The sequence below is a fragment of the Phascolarctos cinereus genome, unplaced genomic scaffold (genome assembly GCF_003287225.1).
Source record: "Phascolarctos cinereus isolate Bilbo 61053 unplaced genomic scaffold, phaCin_HiC Scaffold_2;HRSCAF=192, whole genome shotgun sequence".
Taxonomy (NCBI): domain Eukaryota; kingdom Metazoa; phylum Chordata; class Mammalia; order Diprotodontia; family Phascolarctidae; genus Phascolarctos; species Phascolarctos cinereus.
In genome coordinates this window covers 224,361,489-224,378,956 of record NW_027555625.1, presented here as the reverse complement: position 1 = coordinate 224,378,956, position 17,468 = coordinate 224,361,489, and the positions used below count along the sequence as shown (strand labels likewise).

General features: G+C 43.3%; 1 protein-coding gene across 1 annotated transcript in view; it reads right to left on the bottom strand.

Moving 5' to 3' along the window:
* Positions 1–523: 523 nt before the first annotated feature.
* The window catches only part of PTK2B (protein tyrosine kinase 2 beta), a 166,719-nt gene continuing 149,774 nt past the window's right edge, over positions 524–17,468 (bottom strand). The window contains 11 exon segments of the mRNA XM_020983973.2: positions 524–647; positions 650–827; positions 1,736–1,816; positions 2,648–2,785; positions 5,133–5,179; positions 6,546–6,570; positions 7,536–7,571; positions 9,397–9,543; positions 11,940–12,065; positions 15,857–15,922; positions 16,977–17,085. Of these exon segments, the coding sequence (XP_020839632.1) occupies positions 613–647; positions 650–827; positions 1,736–1,816; positions 2,648–2,785; positions 5,133–5,179; positions 6,546–6,570; positions 7,536–7,571; positions 9,397–9,543; positions 11,940–12,065; positions 15,857–15,922; positions 16,977–17,085 (988 nt within the window). The 3' untranslated portion in view covers positions 524–612.

Sequence of the window (17,468 nt, the reverse complement as noted above, 5' to 3'; positions counted from 1 at the left end):
TACACTATACAAGAATATCAGTTCAGTCTGCATCCTCGCAAGGCCAGTCCCTAGAACAGGGCTCCCCTGCCTCTGTACTCCAACTGGTACCTCTGCTAACCCTGGAGGTCTCCAGGGAATCACTAATTGATCACAGAAAAATAAGAATGAACAGCTTAATTCCACCCCTGGCTGCTGTGTCCATGCATGAAGCCAGGGCAGTTTCCACAGGCACTGGGGATCCACTGATAAACATACTATGTAAAAGAAGTGGGGTGGGCTGGGGAGGATAGGCTGGGGAGGGGCACGGAGACAGCTACCCTCAAGCTCCCATTACTACTATCCCAGCTTCTGTAGTCCAGTGTCCTGTATATATAAACGCCTTCTCGGCTTAACAGTCTGTGGGGTATGGGGTGCCCTTTTCTGGCTGGGGGCTAATGGAACAGGGGGCAGAAAAGGGGAAGAGATCGTGCAAATGGCCCCAAGCCAGCCCCCTAAGAAAATAAACATGGCTAGGCAAGACAAGAGGCAGGGGAAGGGGGATGCATGGCACAAAAGTTGGGAGTGGGGGCACACAGGTGGGAGAGCCGCCCCATCCAGGACCAGTTCATCTTGGCGGACACTGCCTGACGTTCACTCGGCCGGGGGGCGGGCCAGATTGGCGACCATTTGGCCTGGTCCACAGCATCCAATAGGTTCTTGGCATCCACAGCCAGAGTGTGGGAGGCGGTGAGCATCTGACGCTTACATTCTTCACTCAGTGAAGTCACCGCATTCTGCTGCGCCAGACGCATCTTGTTGATTAATTCTGCCAGGTCTTTGTTCAGCAGCTTCTGCGTCCCCTCAATCTGCAGGGTTAGAAAGAACAATCTAGGATCTGGAAAGCTGAGTGACAGGAGGCTGGGATGACAAAACCCCTGCTAATTCTTCATACTTATCTAATAATAATCATGGAATCATAGACCTAGAGCTGGCAGTGACCTCAAGACCTCTTGGGAACTCCCCCCCCCCATTTTACACTCTCTATATGAGGAAACCATGTCTCAGGTACTTAATGACCTGCCCAAGGTCACACAGGTAGTATCAGAGGCAAGATTTGAACTCAGGTCCTCTGACTCCAAAGCCACTTATATACATTATCCTCTTTGGTTCTCATAACTCTGTGAAGCATGAGCTATTAGGACCCCCATTTTATAGCTGGGGAAACTGAGGCTCAGAGAACTCAGAGTCACACAGGTCTTCCTGAGTCTGAGTACAGTGCTCTATCCATTAAGCCACACTGACCCTTCAATACATTCACTACTTCCCATAGTTATCAGTCACCAGCCTGCTAATTAACACTCCTGCCTTGGATGGACAGGCAAACAGCCATCAAATGTCCATAAACAAATGGGTCCTAAGACCCAGAGCTGGAAGGGACCTCAGAGATAATTGGGTCCAATGCCCTCACTTTACAGATAAGGAAAGAGGGGAGCAGAGAGAGGAAAGAACTTGTAGAACCAGAAGCTTGACCTTTAGAAAAAACTTTCCCAGTTGTTGGTCCCTGGAGAGCATGCAACACCCCCAGACTCCATTTCCATCTCCATACCACAGCCCTCCTAAGCATGCTCTACAGACAGGCCAGCCCCAGAGCCTGGGAGGAATGAAGCAAGCTAATATGGACCTTGTGGCTCTTTCTCTGGAAATAAACACATCCCATGACACGGGAGGACTAAACAGCAAAGTGCACAGTCCAGCCGGGCCTTAGGAAACTTACTTCTGTTCGTGAAGACAGAGGCAGAGTGGGCAGAAGGTCATCCACGCTTCCAATCAGCTTCCGCAGAGTTAGGCCGACATTCTAGAGAAAGAAATTTCCCCATGTGAGAGTAGAATATCCCATCTGTCAGAGTCCAAGGACTTACCCTAAGATTCATCTTGGGATAAAACAAAGACTCCTGGTAGAATATTGATTCTTTGAGGGCAAACAATAGTTGTTGTTTTGTCTTTTTATCCCCAGTTCCTAGCATGGAGCCTGGCATATAGTAGATATTGAATAAATGCTGACTAGCAGGGCCAAAAGTAAGGCAGAGTGATCAGTACTTTACCTGAGGGCTCCAACAGTTGGAGTGGGGGTGAGGAGATGCTTCACTCCCAGAATGGTCCTCTGATCCACTGCCCCCATACCTTGGAGTAGTCCCTGTACCATGGGATACTGCCCTCAAGGGTCCACCCTTCTCCCTCAGCCTACCTGCTCCAAACTCACAATGTTTGATATTCGTCTGCCATTCACTCTCCTCTGTCTTCCTTCTAGGAGCTTGGGATCACCCAATATTTATGCTCTCCTCAACTAAATTTGCCCTCGGTGCTGGAATTCCTATCTATGGCTCTGCTTGTTGGATTAGACTGGAGTAGGCTGAGATATTATCTCTTCAGTTGCAACACTGGAAAATGTACCCCCAGCAAATGTTCCCTAAGTCTTTCCTTCTGAAATCTCACATAGAGCTTTGTTTCTATCTCTCCCATTCACTTAACACATTCTAACATATATCCATGTGTATACCATCACCCCTCGTAGGGCACAAGCTCCCTTGAGGGCAAAGGGTGATGTCTTTGCATAGGCCACGGGTGCTTTCATTAAGCACGGCTCTTGCCTACACTTTGCCCTGAGTTTCCCCTCTTGGTTTCCCACCTTCACCACAACAACATAGCCTTCCGGGGGCAGCTGGCTGAGTTCATTTTTGAGATCCAGGACAGCTCGAACGAGCTCCATGACGTTGATGTACACCATGTCATCCGTCCGGTCCAGGTTGGCTGTAGGCAGAATTGACTGAGGGGGGAGAAGTCAAGAAGAAATAAAGAAATATTGATGAGACAGGATGGTGTCTGAACCCACGGCTGCATTACCTTCCATGAGTGGGAGGGAGGAGGGGGAAGGCAGAGGCAGGAAGGCCCATAAGCCAAATGGGGCTGTCCTATGGTCATTCTGGTTCTTGTCTTTGCATGATGCAAATACCTTGTTAGTAGTTATAGCCCCAGACTCTACTATCGGTATTGTTCCTACTACTCTTCTGGTATATCTTAGACCTAATGTTCCTAAGCCCAGATCATACTGTCTTGCCTAGCCCCTAGTTCTGTTCCCTAGCAGACTTCTGGCTTTGATCTTTGAACTGGCCTGATGATGGCTCGTTCCATTGCTGGGATGCTGAGTTGTGTGCTGTGACTCCAGTAGTCCCCATTTTCTACAATTTGACTGTCCTAATAATCCCCATAGAAAGCTGGCCTCCTCCTGAGTCCAAAGAGGGGGCACTATGTATGGCTCCCTCAGGGGAATACAGCATTTTCCTTGGACAAAAGGTCAGGCTCAGGCTAATAGCCATCATTATGGATAATAACAACAACAATATGAAGAACTAACATTTATAGTGCCTTAAGGTTCACAAAGAACTTTATCTCTTTCTAAATAGACATTTAATATATATTGATATATGATTATATTCTTAATTGAATATATTTAAATATAAATTATATTTATGTATTAATTATATATTTATATATCATGTATTTATAATCATATAATATATAATTATATATAAACTATATGTTTGTAATATATTTATATAATCTATAATACATTTATATACTAATTATGTTGTATATTTATAAATTAATACTATTATATATAAAATCTCATTTTATTATTATAATAACCCTTTAAGGAAGATGCTATTATTCCCCATTTTACAGATGAGGAAACTGAGGCCAAGAGGTTAAATCACTGGCCCAAGTGTACACAGGTAATAAGTGTTGAGTTAGGACTCAGACTCAGGTCCTCCTTACTCTCAAGTCTAATTCTCTATTACTGTACCACCTAGCTGCCTAGAATTCATTCTGCATGAAGTTCCTGTTCCAGATTTAAAGCCTATTATTTGGTTGTCGTTCAGTCATTTTGGTTGTCTGACTCACTGTGACCCTATTTGGGCTTTTCATGGCAAAGATACTGGAGTGGTTTGTCATTTCCTTCTCCAGCTCATTTTACAGATGGAGAAACTGAGGCAAACAGTGATAAATGATTTGCCTAGGATCACACATTTGGACTCAGGAAGAGACTGTCATATAGAGAGAAATTTTTTGTATGTGGCACTTTTCCCCCACTGATCTTTTAGAGAGAAGGAAAAACATTTCCTTGTACAGGTAATGGGTATTGTGGCTACTGAAAAAAAAAAGGTTCAAAGAAAAGGTTCAGAGATGAGAAACCTGTGGCCTTGAGGCCATGTGTGGCCCTCTAGGTCCTCAAGTGCAGCCCTTTGACTGCATCCAAACTACACAGAACAAATTCTCTTAATAAAAGCATTTGTTGGGGCAGCTGGATGGTGCAGTACATAGAGCTCCAGCCTTGGAGTCAGGAGGACCCAGGTTCAAATCCGGCCTCAGACTCATGACACTTACTAGCTGTGTGACCCTGGGCAAGTCACTTAACTCCTATTGCCTCACCAAAAAAAATAAAATAAAATAAAAGGATTTGTTCTGTGAAGTTTGGATTCGGTCAAAGGGCCTCACTTGAGGACCTAGAGGGCCATACGTGGCCTCAAGGCTGCAGTTTCCCCACCCCTGGCTCACTGGCATCTCTCAGGTCAATCATCTTTGCTCAGTAACAAGTGTCTGGCTCAATCATCTCCCCTGATAAAGAAGGTGTTGTGGTATAATAGAAAGAACACTAGGCTGAGGTTCTAAAGACTTGGGTTCAAATCATGCCACTAAGTACCTGTATGTCTTAGGGCAAGTTGCAACCTCTATGGGCCTCAGTTTCCTCCTCTGCAAAACGCAGGAGTTGGACTAAATGGTCCTTTGCAGCTTTAAATCCATAAAATATGTGAAAATACTAGACAAAGGTGAGTTCAAAATTACTTCAAATGCTGGCAAATTTTCTAAAATTACACTTAAAAATAATGCATTAAAAATGAGGCAGATGTTGCTATAAATTCCAATAAAGTTTGCCAGTTTTTGAGACTAGTTACTATGATCTCTCTAGGCCTGAGTTTCCTTGTCTGTAAGATGTGGGGACTGGATTAGATCATCTCTAAAGCTCCTCCTGTGTAGAAAAGTGCATAGTTCCAAGTCCCTCCTAGGCCTGGCCCTAAGGTACTTTACCAACTGTAGCTAAACGCCTCACCTACCTGAGCTCCCAGTCGTGGTGGCTTCTGAGGAGGCCCCGTGAATTCAGCTGTGACCACAGAAAGAGAAAAGGAGAAATGGGTGGGGGGCAAGTCCATGATCTACCCTCCATTTTGTCCAGGAATTATTTTTTTCATTTGAGTTAACTCATGGACCCTCCCCCACTCTCTACCCTGTTCCATTAAATTCCAGAAAAGTAAGCAAAGACACCCACGGGACTCAAATGAGAAAAGCAGCAAAAAGCAATCAGACCCCTTGGCTTGGGAAAGCATGCGTCTTCTGACTCCAACCTAGTCCTCTTTCCTGCATGCCCCCTGGGCTTCCGCATCTAGAAAAGGTGGGGGTTTGACTAAATGCTTTCTTTGATTCTTCCAAGATCGAATACGTTCAGAGTCTGATTTCTAGTTGTACTCTAAGCTCTGGTGAAAGTTAAGCAGTCTGTAGCATTTACTCTTGGTTTTCCTTTTATCTTTCACAGAGGTTCAGATGATACGAGAGAAAGAAGGAAGAAAGAATAGCTCTCTTTCCTACTCTGTGGCCAGGAAGGTCAGGTTCTCCCCACTTCCTTCTCTCCCATACCCTGTGGGCCTATGTAAGAGCATGAGCAGGGGCAAAAAGAATATGGATCATGCCTTAACCCTCACTAGCCTGGTAATGAGAGAGAGGAGTGTGATAGGAGAGAGGCTGTGACAATGAAAGACAGAAAGAGACAGAGAAGAGGCAGAAGAGAGAGAAGGGGCGAAGAGAGAGAAGGGGCGAAGAGAGAGATGGGGGGAGAAGAGAGGAAGACACTGAAATTTATATGTGTGTATATATATATATATATATATATGTGTGTGTGTGTGTATGTGTGTGTGTATATACATATATGGGGAGAGAGAGAGAGAGAGAGAGAGAGAGAGAGAGAGAGAGAGAGAGAGAGAGAAGGAGGAAAGGACAGAGTCAGAGAGACAGAAAAAAGAGGAGAAGAAGAGAAAGAAGGGAGGAAGGAAGAAGGGGAAAGAATCATAGATAAATGGAAAGAATACAAGAGAAATAAACACCAGAACAAAGAGAAGAGAAGGGAACTTAGGGAGATACAGGCACATGAGAAAGGGGACAGAATGACATAAGGAAGATGGGTGGAAAATAATGGACAAAGATGAGTTGAAAAGTACTTAGATGCTGACAAATTTTCTAAAACTATACCGTAAAAATAATGAAATAAAAAATTATTCTTTCCTATACCCTGTGGGCCTATGTAAGAGCATGAGCAGAGCATGAGAAGAATAAAAACAAGGCAGCTGTTCCTATAAATTCCAATGAGGTTTGCCAGTCTTTGAAGCTAGTCACTAGTAAGGCAATCCCACTGACACTAGGCACCAAAATGGCAGGCCCCATTAAGAAGAGAATAACAGGATTGAATAGAAACTTACTATATCCAGCCTCCTTCTCTGGGGTCTACAAGAAAGAAAAAGAAAATCAGTGTTACCAACAGAGCTTTGAGAAAAACATGCCTTCCACTTCCCTCTCCTGTCTCCTTTTCCTGGACGGGGAAACAGTTCTGACCATAGCCCAAGGGAGAATCCTAGGAAGCCAAGGAGTGATTGCTACCTGACCATGTGTGCTCATGGGCAGCTCATGGCCTCCTGGGCCTGCTGGAGTTTTAAACCCAAAGATCTTAACACATATTTATTGAATTGAAAGCTAAGCATTCCCAAGACAGAACAATAAGGACTCAATGCTACCTATTCTATTCAACAGATATTTATTGAGGTCCTATTATGTGCAATCCACTACATTCATCACTGGGGATATGAAGATGAAAAATGACACATGGTCCTTGCCCTCAGGGCCCACACTCTAGTAGATGACCACCAATAACTGTGCTATAAGGCAAAATATGAAAGGCAAAGATTGGCCGTTCTTTGAAAAATGTGATAAAAGAAGAGATTATTTTCAGTCAAGAGTCTGTGTGTGTATGTGCACACATGCAAATTTTGTTGCATTCATTCTTTCTATACTTACATATGCATATCTTGTGTCCTTCAATTGACTCTAAGCTGCTTAAAGGTGAGTAGTTTTTACTTTTGTCTTTGTGACCCTACTGCCTAGTACAAGGCCTGGTACCTAATAAGTGCTTACTAAATGCATATGCTTTGGGGAAAGTCAGAGAATATTCTTAGAGGAAGTTTTCCATGAGGTGGGCCTTGAAAGGATATTTGGGATTAAAAGAAGAATCTTTTGCTCTACCAAGGGAATAGATGTTGCGTTGTTAAACTTGGAAAGGGAAGTGTTGTCATCCCCCTGTGCTCAAGGTGACAGAACTGCTGGGTTAAAACTCCTGGGGTGGTCATAGCAACACTTTCAGTATTCATGGTCTTAGTCATGGGTCTAGTAGCTAGGGCCACGGGCTTGTCACTTACCAGTGGAGACTTATCATTCATGTACACCATAGGGTCCTACAAAGGAGAGAACCAACAGAAAGATTTCAGACCTTCAGTTTACTTGAGTGAAAGTGGGTAATTTTTCATAAAATATGGGGAGGCAATGTGGATGCTGGATTGAGCTGATCTTTTATTATTTTTTAGGTAATGGACACAACTGCAATAATATCTTTTACAAGGTCTTCTTAGACCTCCCCTTAAAAGGAAGAAGACATGGTTACTTAGGGATTACAATGGGGATATTGAGTAGAACAGCAGAAACCTGAGGTCTCTTGACTGGCTAAGGGTGAGTTTTGGAATTGAAGCCAACGGATGAGCAATTAAGTGGGCCAATCCCATTTAGGTGAGAAGTATTCTGGAGCAAGAGATGTCTTCCTTGTTTGGGAGTCAGAAGGAAGTGGTATGCTGGAGGGGGATCTCTAAGCCAAGCCCTGGGGGCTTTAGATAGAGAACAGTTTAGTAAGGTTGGGCACCATTTTATCTGGAGTGATTTATTTTACATACATTTTCCACTCCCTGCCATCCTGTTATTATTATTTCTATATATATTTCTTTTTCTTTATGAATAAATTCAAGAAGGCACACACTTCTGGGCTAGGGTGTGTGACAGCTGAATCAAAACAGGAAAGAGTCAGGAGATGATAGAACCCAATATCAAGGTACAGGGGCAGCAGTAGCAGAAGGGGAGAAAGTAACCAGAGGTTAGTGTGGGGATGCTCAGGAATATCAGCCCAGGTTGACCCAGCAAGGTAGCCAGCTCAGGATTTAGAGTGAGACACATGACATTAGGCAATGAGGTATTATAATGGATAATGGTTGATTTGGGAGTCAGGAAGTACCTAGTTCAAATTCCAGTCATAATAATAAAAATAGCTAACATTTATATATAGTTTTAAGGTTTGCAAAGCATTTCTCATACATCGTCTCACCAGAACCTCACTACAACCCTGTGGGGCAAATGCTGGCATGGTACTCATTTTACAAATGAGAAAAGTGGAGCTAAAAGAGGTAAAGTGACTCGTTCAGGGCCACACAGCTAGTAAGTATCTGAGGCAAGATTTGAACTCAAGTCTTCCTAACGCCAAGTCCAGAGCTCTATTCACTATATCATCTAGCTACTACTACAGATAACTACGAGGAGAGGGAGAGGCAGAGGGAGAGAAAGGAGAGGAAAGGAAAAGGAGGCAAAGGAGGAGGAGAAAAGGAAGAAAAGGAGAAGAGAAAAGGAGAAGAGAGCCCTGGACTGACAATCCAAAGGACTCTGACAGTTAATAACTGTGTGACCTTAGGCAAGCCACTTCACATCTCTGGGTCTCAGTTTCCTCATCTGTAAAATGAGGTTACTGACTCCCTGGAAGACATAAGGAACTATGCCTCCCCACTTCATTGGAAAAGTGGGGGACTAAGCATGTGGAACATAATGAGAGCTGTTGGTCATTGAATTAGTTGGCGGTTTTGCTTAAGCGACTTTTTTTCTTTATTGAAAAAGACAGTTTGCTGGAGGAGGGGTGAGGGCATATCTGGCAATCAATGACTGTGATGCAAAAATAAAAGGTGTCAGCAAAACCTTTTTTTTTTAAAATAAAACATAATTATAGGAATTAGGTTAGATGGTCACTGAGGTCCCTCTCAGCCTTGTCACACTATGATTCTATGATTCAATTTCATATTTCTCCCCTCCCTCAGGTTTTCTGAAGCCCTTTGTACCTATTATCAGGTAGAAAGTCAGACCAAATGATTTCCAAGACTCCTTCCAACTCTGATTCTGTGATTTTTTTTTTTAATAAGAGAAGCTCCTTAGGAGTCCCAGGGGCCAATTCCCATTTCAATTCCCACTCACCAGGGACTTTTCCTCCTGCCTGAGCCATTGGTAATCTTCCACCATCTGCTTCTGCTGCTTGTCCAAGATCTGACGCATCTTTGCTCTCTCAGCTTCCCATAGCTGCTGAGCCTCCTCTCGACTGCTGGGGCGGACAAAATCCTCTTCCTGAGATGGCCAAAGGAGAAAAAAAGGCATCCTGAGAACCAGGCCTCGGTCCTGACGAAGGGCAGCCTCAGGATGGGCACCACAGAGCTACAAGCCACAGCTACAGCAGAAGGCCTTGGTGCCGGGAGAGAAACAAAGCAAAGAGCCCCAAGGACAACCTGGCCTCCGCTTCTACCCTGTGCAATACTTTGGTGTTGTTTATTTGCTTCAGGGTTATGAAAGTTTGGGCCACAGATATACGCCTATTATTAGCATTTCTGGAAATCACGTACCTGCTTGTGTGGTTGTAATACCAAAGAGTAGCGTTAGAGAACACTGTGTAACCCATACCCAGAGAGATGGTTATATGTCACCTTATCAAAATTCGGGTTATTACCTTAAAATGAGTTTTCCAACTGGTACTGTAACTTAATGGGTTAAAGCATCATATAAACATCAGCTATTATTGTTATTATTAAACGTGCAAGGTGATTTCCACTTAGACACCATGCCTGTAATTCCAGTAGCTGACACTGGGTGACTTCATGGGCCCTATTAATCATTCTGTAGGTCTGATAGGCTGTCACTTGGCATAGGTAACTGAGAAGTAGAAATAGCACACAATCTGCTCAATAATATATTTCTCCCCTGCATAAAAATAGAGTTCTTTATTAAAATAGTAGCATTGTTTAATTAAAACCCTAAAAATGTATAAACTAAGATACGTAATGTAGAGCAAGATTTCAAAAAACAACCAATAATTAAGTTCAAGTTAAGTACCCTTTCTCCTAGGCCTAATTAAATATTGCTCAATTTAATCTAATCCTGATTTAATTTCATTCCTATGTAGTGCTTTGTACCTATTCACAGCTCAGCTTCTTACAGGGGGAGGTGTCACACGTGTAGTTCACTGAAATTCCTTTTGTAATGATCAATCCAGTCTCTCCCTTCCCCACCTGCCAACCTTTCTTTAAAGCCCAGAACTGGTTCTTGCAGCTTCTGACAATTTTATGTGTCACCTAGCACTGCAGCTCCCATTTCCTTCAACAGAAAGTATAGACAGTGGTCACTTCTGACTTTCTCTGTCTCTATATAAGATGTAAGACCCTGTGTTTGTCTCTCTTCCAGTCAGGAAGAGGTTCTCCTAACGAACAGAACTACATGCTTTTCCTTCCTCTCCAATTGAGCTCTCTACTGACATTCAAGTTATTTTGAACAGAATGCTTAAGATTGCATGTGAATTAGCCTAGCCGTGAATGGGGTGGAACTTACATATTACAGTGGCTCTCAGCCTGAGTCCCACTATGGGCACCTCTCCTGTCTTTGATGTTGTGGGCTGGACTCCTAGTTTCACAATCCTTTTAAAAAGTATCCTAACCTGATTCCTGCTATGATTGCCTCCCAGAAGCATATCTAGATTTCCCTGATACTGGTTCTGAGCTAACACTCTTTGGATCTCCACGGAGAACTTGGACTTAGCACTTCCCTCCACACACCTTACTTTCCCTGCTCCTCCCCCACCCCAAATCTCTCCTAATTCTTTTTGAACAAAAGTCAATGCCAGAGCAAATTCCCTTCACAGGAATTTTGCTAGAATGTATCTGCAAGCACTTAGTAAGACTAGGGCTACTTTTAGCATTTGTTTATTCTAGCTCAGATACTACTTTGTCCCACTTATGAGGAGGCTGGGGCATAGTTTTGGTAGCTTTTTGTTATGTGTTTAAAATTACCTTTAAATGTCTTTGGCTAGACAAGCTCATCTCCATGGACCCTTACAACTCTACCATTCCACGGATCTATGAAAAATATCTGCCAGAACTGTAGCAAGTGTGTTCAGAGAAGCAGCTTGTACATGACAGGAGAGCCACTTCACCACCCTGTTGGGCTCTGCCAAGCGACACCACTACTGAAAAAACCAGCATTGCCGCCAGTCTCCCCACAAATAGCACTGCTTGCAAGCAGGAGGCAGCAACACCAAAGAAATGGTTTCTTTGGGCAATTCAGCAGAAGGTAAACAATGGAAAGAGGGGAGAGGGTTTGCCCCTCAGGGCAAAGAAAAGCAGCTACTCTGTAGCTGGATCCTTGACTTAGTTGGGTTTTATTGCTCACTGAACCTATGCCATCGCCCCAGGAGAGAGCCCTGGGCACTTCTGTGGCACTGAGATACAAAATGGTGAAAGGATGGCATCTGACTGGCCACATCAGAGGGCACATCCCTGAGAGAAGCTGGCTCATATCCTAGATTCCAGTACTCATATTGACTAGAGGGTGCCTTCTGTAGGAACCTTGGGCCCACTCAGTGCCCTGGGCACTCCTCAGAGCCTAGGGCTTCAGCGGGAAGTCACAGGACATCATACTCCTTCCTGCAAGTTACAACTGCATCAAAAGCCAAGTCCCAGCATGCAGATCGTTCTTACCCTCATGCTGTGGCGTTTGAAGACATTGTGCCGGTGGAGAGGTGGGGTATGCAAGGAATTAACTGGTGATGGATACTCTATGGGGCTGGTGAGCGTAGGTGAGCTGGCACATAGACCTTCTGGTACCTGTTTGAGAAAGCAAGGCAGCAGGAGGCCCAGGAACAAGGCAAGCATATATAACAGAGAGTTAGCAGCAACACACATGCACACAGGCCACGCACACAAGAAACAACACGAGCCAAAAGGAAACACCAGGACAATTCTCAAGGAGGACTTTGTCCTAGGAACCAAGAAAGAACACTCTTCATTGACCCAGCACTTCAGAAGCAGCGGGGTTCTAGGTCAAAGCTCATTAGCCTAAAAGTCAGTGTTCCATTTCCAACCCTTAGCATTGACTTCCTCATAGACTTGGAAAAGCAACATCATCTCTGCCTCTCCCTAGTCAAAGAACAGAGAAACCTAATGCTATCCAATGAGACACTGCCTGCTTTCTTAGCCCCTAAGAGGCAGCTTTCCTTCATCCCCCAGATACAGAAGTCCTTTTCCAACCTGGTAAACCAGGGCTGTTCAGGTACAGAGTAAAGCTTGATTCAGAGCTTCAAACACCACGAAGCCAATTTAAAAAATAATGATACTTTAACTGTTCTCAATTCAACAAAATGTTTGCCTTGGTTATCTTGTTTATTTTTAAGGCCCGGAATAATGGAAAGAGCATGGGCTTTGGAAATGGGTGACCCAATTTCAAATCATATTAATTGACACCTATTTGAGCTTGAGCAAAGTTATTTCAATTTTCTTGGCCTCTGCTTCCCCATTTGTAAAATTAGAGTGCTGAGCTAGATGAGTTCTCAGGTCCCTTCCAACTCAAAATTTGTGATTCTATGATTTCCTACTGTAATTAATAAAATAGAACTTTGGTTTATGAATTAGTTTCTTGGAGGCACCAGGGAGTGGTGGGAAAAAGGCCACATTGGGAGACAAAGAATCTAGGGTCCAATTCTAGCTGGGTTGCCTCCTCCCTGTACCTGTGTGAGCTTGAGTTCAATGGGCATTTATTAAGAGACCACTTTGTGCCAGGCACTGTGCCAGTATTGGAAAGGCATTGTTACAAAGATAAAGAAATGAAACAGTGTCTGTCTTTGAAATCTTTATATTTTAATGGGACTAAAATAGCACATTTACCTCTTTGGGACTCATTGAGTTTCTCTATTTATAAAAGGAGAGGGTTGGACTAGATGATCTATAAAGTCTCATCTACTTATGAACATAAATCAAGCTTTTATTTTCCTAAGGGCAAGTTAGACCTACCAATTTATTTTCCCCCACACTGATACTTTCTTAAATTTAAAATTTTGAGTTTTTTCAATTTTATTTTTCTTTCTCTGTCACCCTTCTTCCCCCAAAAAAGAAAATAAAAATAAAATCCTTGTAGTAAATATGTTTAAGCAAAGTCTCACATTGGACGAGTCTTAAAAAAATATATTATACCTGCTAGTTTGTAACTTTGTTGGTTTGCGCCAATGAGCAGAACCCTGTGGATGGGTAAAGACAACTACTTGAACTGAGAATCTGCTGCCATTTCCCCAAGAGGATTGTGGGATTAGATACTGTTTCATTCAATTATGTTTGCTAGAGCCACTGATGTGCTCGGTACCGAAAGGTAAGAGGCGGGTAGGAAAGGCCAGTCACATCTCCAGGAAGATGTGATTGATACAAGATGATGTGGCAATAAAGGTCAGAAGGGAATATGAGAGTCCCCCTTTCCACTTCACACTCTTTGCCCAACCACCCAATGTCCCTAAGTTGATCACTATAGCTATCTGGTCTAGAGCACCATCCAAGCTGGGGAGTTTTAGAAAGCATTATGGTTCCCCTGAGAACTTAAAGGGATCCTCACAAGACATTATAGTAGAGAAGAAAGAGCCCCAATTCTATTCAAGACTCAGCTCAAACACTACCTTGCTCAAAAGGCCTTTGTGGATTCCTTTAGGAATTGGTGCAGCTTGGCTGCACAAAAGATTGAGGGCTAGAACTGGAGTCAGGAAGATCTGAGTTTCTATCCTGCCTCAGACTCTGACTACCTGGGCAAGTCACTTAAACTTCTGTCCACCTCAGTTTCTTCATCTATAAAATGGGGATAATTATGACACCTACTTCCCAGGGTTGTTATAAGAATCAAATGACATAATATTTGTAAAGGGTTTTGCAAACTTTAAAGCATTACATAAATGCTAGCTGTTATCATTACCATTATTATTAGTTCCCTTGCCTCTAATCACTGTGTAATTTTTAAAAAAATCATATCCTGCATTTATTTATCTGTGAATATGTTGACCTCCTAGTATACTATAAGCTCCTCAAGGACAGGGACTGTTTCATTGTTATCTCTTTATCCAGCACAGTCCCAGGTACATAGAGGGGAGCTAATAAATACTTATTGATTCACTGATTGAGGAGGTCTAGGTTTGAATCCTAGTTCCAATATATTTTCTGTGAGAACTTGAGCATGTCAGAAACATTCTCTAAGCCTCCGTTCCCCACATGTAAAATGAGGAGAATAATTCTTAAGACTTCCTCAGAGCTGTAGCTGGTACATCTGGCACCTGCAGGAAACACCCCAAAATGTGCCCAATCAAGAAGCATGGAAGGTGCTTGAATCAACTTTCTGAGACAAAATCAGTTCAGATTGGTGTGGGGGGAGGGAGAAATCTTGGGGAGAATCTTTATACCTCTGAACATAAGACTTCATGAGCTGAGAGACTCCAGGACACTGGCTGCCATGAGCAGAGGCATTGGGGACCCTAGTATCTTGCAACTGGAAAGGCCACTACAAGAGGAGGGAGTAATTACGGGATAAAGTTGGGAAAGTAGTTCACCACCCAGTGGCTTCTTATTGCAATTAATTCTTTTGGTTAATTTGGTACTAATTCCAGTTCTTTCTATCAGCTGGAATACAGATATTGTCAGTGTCTTCTAAGTTTTGGTGTCCTAGGACGAGGTCACAGTCACCTCACCTACATCAAACCAACTCCATTTTGTAATAAGCCTTTACTCTATCTCTTCAGTTATATGTCTACACTGCTGACCTCATAGGGCTTTTGGGAGAAAAGTGCTTTGTAAAGCTTAAAGTGATATAACTATAAGCTGTTGATGGTACAGTAGAAAGAACACTGGGTCTGAATGCCAGCCAGGTGGCTCAGTGGATGAGTGCTAGGCTTGGAATCAGGAAGCTATGTGTTCAAATCCCACCTCAGACACTTACTAGCTCTGTGACCAAGGGTAAATCAATCGACCTCTCCCAGCCTCAGTTAATGAAGGATTGGACTCAGTGGTCCCTGCTAGCTTTAAATCTATGATTCGGTAATCACTTATTACTTGTGTGACCCTAGGCAGGTTCTCTCAGTATCCATTTCTTCATCTGAATGAGGGAACCATACTAGATGGCCTCAAAGTTCCCATCCATCTCCAAATCTATGATCCAATTCTTCTTCTTCATGTGCTACTAGACGCCTACTATAGGAGATGCTTAGCTATAAAAGAAAAAAGCTCAAACGGAGGCAGGCATTTACTTAAAGCAAGCAAACACTGCGAGAGTTGTCTGAGGGCAGAGCAATGAAGATCCAGCTTTCTGATGTGAGGCCCCACCAGTCCTGACCAATCACCACTCGGTGGGAGAGAAGGGAGTTGGTAACTACCAGCTGTTCCCTCTTGGGGCCTTGGGTGACTCATAATCAAGTTCTGCTTTGGGTTTCCCACGCAAAACCAAACAGATCAGGCACACATCTCTTCTTGTATCACCCTAATGAGGGACTTCAGCTCTTCAAGGACACCAAGCCAGAATTTCAGGCATGACTCAGCAGTGAATGAGCCTGAATTCTCCTGCATATCCTCTGCAGATGCTATAATGCTGTATTTACCTGGAACTGCAGCTTGGGAGCCAGAAGGTTGGTTTGTGGAGGCAGCTTGTACTTGGGCCTGCTGGGCTGGAAAGAAGAAACAGATGAGTTAATCCCTGCTGTTTTTCCTGCTCCTTGAGAAGGAGAGCTGAGCCATATAGGAAGGGAGAACACTAAGAGGGTGAGAATCCTGGGTTCTAGGTGAAAAGGGTATCTGCTGGACAGGGAGGGTTTAGGAGAGATGAAGGCAACATTAATAACTGTTTGTAGGGGTTGTCATCATTATGAAAAAAATATCACTGAATGTGTATCATGAGAAATATACTGTGGGGATACAAAGAATTCAAAGCTATGGTGCCTGCCCTCAAAAGGCTCAGGGGGAGAGGACACAGGTAAAAAAAACCATAAGGCAGAGTAGAGTGTGGGAAGCTAGATGGCACAGTGGATAGAGTGCGGGGCCTGGAGTCAGGAAGACTCATCTTCATGAGATCAAATCTGGCCTCAGACACTTACTAGTTGTATGACCCTGGGCAAGTCACTTAACCTTGTTTGCCTCAGTTTCCTCATTTGTAAAGTGAGCTAGAGAAGCAAATGGCAAACCACTCTAGTATCTTTGCCAAGAAATCCCCAAAGAGGGTCATGATGAGTTGGTCACAACTGAAAAAGACTGAACAATAACAATTCCCTATACTATTGAAATCTCAGGTCCCATTTAAAAAAAAATTAACTGGGCACAAAGGATCAGGGTAAAGTAGGAAGGCAGGAAGGCAAGATAGAGAATCCAACCTTTCCGATCCATCAGGGCATCAGGTCCAACTCCTGCTTCTTAACTTAATGGCTCCTCAAAGCTATGTAATTTGTACCTATTGGTCCTTAGGAAGAAAGATTCCCCAGCATCCTAAGGAAAGCTGATCTCATGTATTTTACTGACCTAATCATCTCATAATGTCACCTGCTAGGTATGATTGGTCCCAAGCCTTCTATGCACTCATGTGAGAGGAACTGAGTGTAGGTAAGAGATTGAAAGGCTAAGAAAGAGAAGAACAGCTATAAAGGAAGTCTGGCTGATCAATCAAGCTATTTAAGAACCAAATGGTTCTGGCTGTGTTTTACTTCCTAGAGGCAGCGTGGCCTGACTTACCTTGGGTGGGGGGTCCTGGAAGGCTGTGGGCTCCAAAATTTTGGGTGTCCGGTAGCGAGTATTTCTCTCTTGTTCTTTAGCAATCTCCTTCTCCATCTGGTAAACATCACTGCCAGGGAGTTGATGAAATTAGGAGAGACAAGCTATAAATTACAGATACCATGGAAGTTCTCTCTTGCTCTGTGTAAATATCCTCTGCCTGCCCTCTGAAGCCAGGGAAGGACTTAGGACCAGATGTTAGATTCCCTTTCCATCTACACAAAGAATATCCTTGGTTAAATCATCTATGAAAGTGACAGTCACTAAGAGACTCCCATATTTGACAAGATAGGTTAGTACTTGTGGGCCCTAGAATGGTCTCCTTTCCCATTAGTATAACCAAGCTGTTAATTAAAAAAGAGAGAGAAACTGAAAAACTTCAGAAGATATGCATGAACTGATGCAAAATGAGATAAGCAGAATCAGGAGAAAAATACACCCACTGACTTCAAT